At 32.4% G+C, this 4,707-nt stretch overlaps 1 protein-coding gene across 1 annotated transcript in view; it reads right to left on the reverse strand.

The window, feature by feature from the left end:
* The window catches only part of LOC108740498 (voltage-dependent T-type calcium channel subunit alpha-1G-like), a gene marked incomplete at its 5' end in the record, with an annotated part of 24,795 nt that overhangs the window by 11,276 nt on the left and 8,812 nt on the right, over nucleotides 1–4,707 (reverse strand). Inside the window, one exon of the mRNA XM_025976507.1 lies at nucleotides 987–1,142. Within this exon, the coding sequence (XP_025832292.1) occupies nucleotides 987–1,142 (156 nt within the window). The remainder of the gene's footprint in view (nucleotides 1–986; nucleotides 1,143–4,707) is intronic.

Consider the following 4,707-nt stretch of genomic DNA (forward strand, 5'->3'; position numbering starts at 1 on the left):
TAATATAGAATATTAATTATAGAAAATCTTTGCCATCGTCTTCTACGAAAATCAATATTTTTGAAAACATTAGAACAGGACCATAACCTCCTCCCTCCGGCTGGACTCCCCCTCTCCCCAATTAGCTTTACGTAATTTACTGACCGGCCATTTTTAAAGACATATTTTTTTTTAAATTTATTAATTTTGAAACAGTTTTTAATGTACAGTGTACATTATCTACCTCACGATTTTTAAATCTTTCCAATAGCTTTTGAACTATTCCAGTTATTGATTATTTTTTATTTGAGTAGATAATCCAATCGCTAATTTCCTTGCAGCCGGTTATTTATTTGTCGTAATATTTTTCCTTGTCAGGTACGGTAAAATACGTTGAGAATTTATTTATGACAGTAATTTTGAATCAATTTATAGCACGTGTGCAGAACCTTCACTTCCTTTTGTAGTGTGGATAATTATAAACCGCTTGGTTCATTTTACATGCAAAAGCAATATTAAGCATTCCTGAACTCAGTGGTTTCATATGTAATATTTACTGACATGCCAAATATGAAAATAAATTGAATTGAAATTATCATCAATTTATTATCAATTTGCCGCCCTCTCATTTTCCATGTCAAGGATTTTCAAAGGTAATAAATTGCTGAAGATTGCTTAACAATAAGTAGTTCTTTTAGATAAAGGAATTTTGGGTATTTTAGAAAAGAATTGAGAAAATTTTAAACTATATATCTTACAGAACTAAAACAATGTAGGTAATTGCCCAATCGGGGAAAACGTATACGATATAAAAAATATATCAGAAAAACATTAGTGCATCGCCCGTATATAGAACCCGGGCTGTCGTATCGTAACCCGCATATGGAGCGAGCATTACTTCACTGAACCATTCACAGCTTTGCTAAACGCAGCTACGTTTCAGAATTTGCAACTATAAAGTGTACTCAATAAATATTTTTATTTTTATTATTTTTGCAATTGCTTACCGCTGATCGGTTTATATTCTCAATATTTATAATTTCATCGACGGGGCACGGCTCATTGCACATGACGTTGTATTTAAATTCCGGGTAGTCGTCTAGGGTGGTGCTGGGTGAATCCTGGGGAGTCGCGGCCGTGTGCGTAATTATTGGGGGTGAATTCTGTGTATTATAAAATAAAGTATTCCGTGTATAATACTTTTAACAATTAAATAAAATTGTAGTTGATGATATAGATAAAGTCTTAGGTCTACGATTAATTGAGTATAATAAATGTAAAAATTTTAATTAAAAATATTCTAGATCTGTTCAAAAAGTATCGCGAATTTTCGATTTTAGATTTTTTTTGTGGCATTAAGTTGGTACTCATGTCTCTCATTTATACCGACAAGTTCGGCCATGTTGAATGTTCAGTTAATTTTTGACTCGTCTTCGATTTTTGCCCACCGTATTTCCCAGATCTGGCCCCCTGTGTCTTTTTCCTTGTTCCCGAAACTAAATAGGCTCATGAAAGGACGACGCTTTGCTACAATTGAGGAGATAAAGACGGCATCGGAAAGAGTGATTTTTTGAAGTGTTTCAAGGATTGGAAAAAACGTTGGCACAAGTGTATAATATCTAATGTGGATTGCTTTGAAAGAGACAAAATAGATATTTATGAATAGAGAATAAAATCTGTATTGTTTAATATTGGACTTGCGGATTGATGTTTTTCGTCTTAAAATCCCACATTAGGCTCAATAATGTGTAAACCCACCTATCTCGGGAGTAAATTTTTTATCATTTATCTGCCTGGTGCTTTTTCGAATATATTTGTACAGCGACACTAATTTTCTACATTGCACTATTAACAAAGTTACAGTTGCTATACATATTCGGTATTATTTACATGAGTGAATTTGGTGAAAGCTGTTTAAAAGCTCTATATGATGGATGAGCTGGACCTACGTATGTTGATGGAGATGCGTGTAAATTTTTGTTGTAATTCCTTTTAGGAAAAAACTTTATACAGCAGTAGGTAAGAAAATGTGCTGATGCAAATGAATTTGTTTGTGATCAATCGATTATGTCTTTCGATTAATCAAGTATTTAATTAACGAATTAATATTTTATGCAGTTTTTTCCAGGGTGGCGGTCAAGTAATTAAAATTCTATAACGTTTCGATTTATTCAACCATCTTCAGATTTTTGAAGTGTTACTGCTTGTACACAGATATTAACTTAATTTTAAACATTCTTTCATACTGAGTATGCAGTAGTTCAACTGTGTACAAGCAGTAACACTTTAAAAGTGTGAAGATGGTTGAATAAATCGAAACGTTACAAGAAACGTAAAGTTGTCTTAATTATTTGACCGCTACCCTAGAAAATAACTACATAATTTAAAAGTAACGGTCAGGAATCCAACATAAATTATTACTATTGAAAACTGCAAAGAATTGATTATTATTAATCGATTAATCGGATATAACGTTCCCAGTTCTAATAGGGACATAATTTTACTAACGTGTCTGGTGATGTTGCCTCCGTTACATTGTGAATGATCTCTTCCATTGTTCAGTGGCACGGCTTCCGAATCGGAACCGCTTCTGTTCTTTTTCCTTCTCAAGCTCGGTCGCGAGCGAAGCTTCCATGAATAACCGCGTTGTATCTTCGGTTTTTCCTGTGGCTGATTTTGTGAGTTTGTAGCTTTATTTGCACTCGAAACGGGAATGCTTACCTGGCGAATATAAAATTGAAAAATTGCATCGAATTGTTTAGTTTATTGTATTCCGATGTACTCCGCATTTCTGCATACTTTACTTAAATTCCAAACGAAATACTCGCTTTGCAGAAACGAAACGTTGCAAATTGGATATTTGTAAAGCGTGTGCTTTGGAAATAATATTAAATCAAACTGGTTTACGATAAACTAACGAAATGTTAAAGAAACAAGCTTTTAACACTGTATTTCAGTTGAAAGTAAAACAGAACTATTTAGTGCATTTTACAAGTACAAAATTTAAACTAAAATTGCACAAAATTAGCTCATATTTTTGCGTAAAAAATAAATTTGACAATCTTTATACTTAATAGCAATTCGAAAGTAATAAAAATGTTGGTATTCTACAATCATAAAAAAAGATTGCGGAACGATCGGTCGTACGGTTCATACTTAAATGACGCCTAAATATGCGAAAGATTCAGAAACATCGGTAACAGTTCATTGTNCGTTGAGAATTTATTTATGACAGTAATTTTGAATCAATTTATAGCACGTGTGCAGAACCTTCACTTCCTTTTGTAGTGTGGATAATTATAAACCGCTTGGTTCATTTTACATGCAAAAGCAATATTAAGCATTCCTGAACTCAGTGGTTTCATATGTAATATTTACTGACATGCCAAATATGAAAATAAATTGAATTGAAATTATCATCAATTTATTATCAATTTGCCGCCCTCTCATTTTCCATGTCAAGGATTTTCAAAGGTAATAAATTGCTGAAGATTGCTTAACAATAAGTAGTTCTTTTAGATAAAGGAATTTTGGGTATTTTAGAAAAGAATTGAGAAAATTTTAAACTATATATCTTACAGAACTAAAACAATGTAGGTAATTGCCCAATCGGGGAAAACGTATACGATATAAAAAATATATCAGAAAAACATTAGTGCATCGCCCGTATATAGAACCCGGGCTGTCGTATCGTAACCCGCATATGGAGCGAGCATTACTTCACTGAACCATTCACAGCTTTGCTAAACGCAGCTACGTTTCAGAATTTGCAACTATAAAGTGTACTCCGTAATATGTTTTCCCCGGTTGTTTATAGTCAGTCGTATACGAAAAACGAAAACAAAAACTAATCAGCAGCACAGAATAATTTTAACACAATATCTTTCCTCATCAGTTGGTATATGATGATTTTTATCAATCATGGGCATTAAACATAACGATTTTATTGGATAAGTTTGCAAGGGTTAAAAAGGAAGCTTAATTTTCTTAATGTTTGTTTAACTTTTTGTTAGAAATTCATGCTGTTTTCAAAGCTGAAACATAAGACAAATTAAGCAAAGGAATTTAAAAGTAACACATAAATAGTTATAAATAATTTTCAAAACGAAAAAGGAAGAATTTTCACATTTATTATCAGAAAAATAAAGTCATATTGGTATCTAAATAATAATAAAGTTTTCAATATATTCAGCGTCTCATTCTAGACATGTAGAAAGCTCATACAAACGACTGCAATCATAGCGGCGTTGTTTAACTCTGTATTTTTATCGTACAATCTCGTTATAGTAAAACGTCTTTACAAATCGGTTCATTTGAAGTAGGCGAAATTGGTAATAAAAAAAAAAGAGCTAAGTAAGCACCTAAAAAATAACCCCAAATCCATTATTTGTATTATATTGATAGTCCTTTAAGTCTAGGATAACAAAAATTATGATTGGCTTTGTGGACGGCTGGCTCCGTATTATTTATTTTTTATATATTAATGTGAAAATTAATTTTCATTCTTTTACCTACTATAAACTACCTCAGGTTAATGAGAAAAAAATTGCTGCTGTTGTCACACCCTCGCCGGGAATCGAACCCGGGAGCTTTGGCATTACGCACCAATGCATGCATGCAACAGCAACAAATTTTCCCTCATTAACCTAAGGTAGTTTATAGTGGGTAAAAACATGAATATTAATTTTCGCATTAATATTTGATATTAACCACTATTAAATGTCAAAG

This window comes from Agrilus planipennis, unplaced genomic scaffold (genome assembly GCF_000699045.2).
Source record: "Agrilus planipennis isolate EAB-ADULT unplaced genomic scaffold, Apla_2.0 scaffold21, whole genome shotgun sequence".
Taxonomy (NCBI): domain Eukaryota; kingdom Metazoa; phylum Arthropoda; class Insecta; order Coleoptera; family Buprestidae; genus Agrilus; species Agrilus planipennis.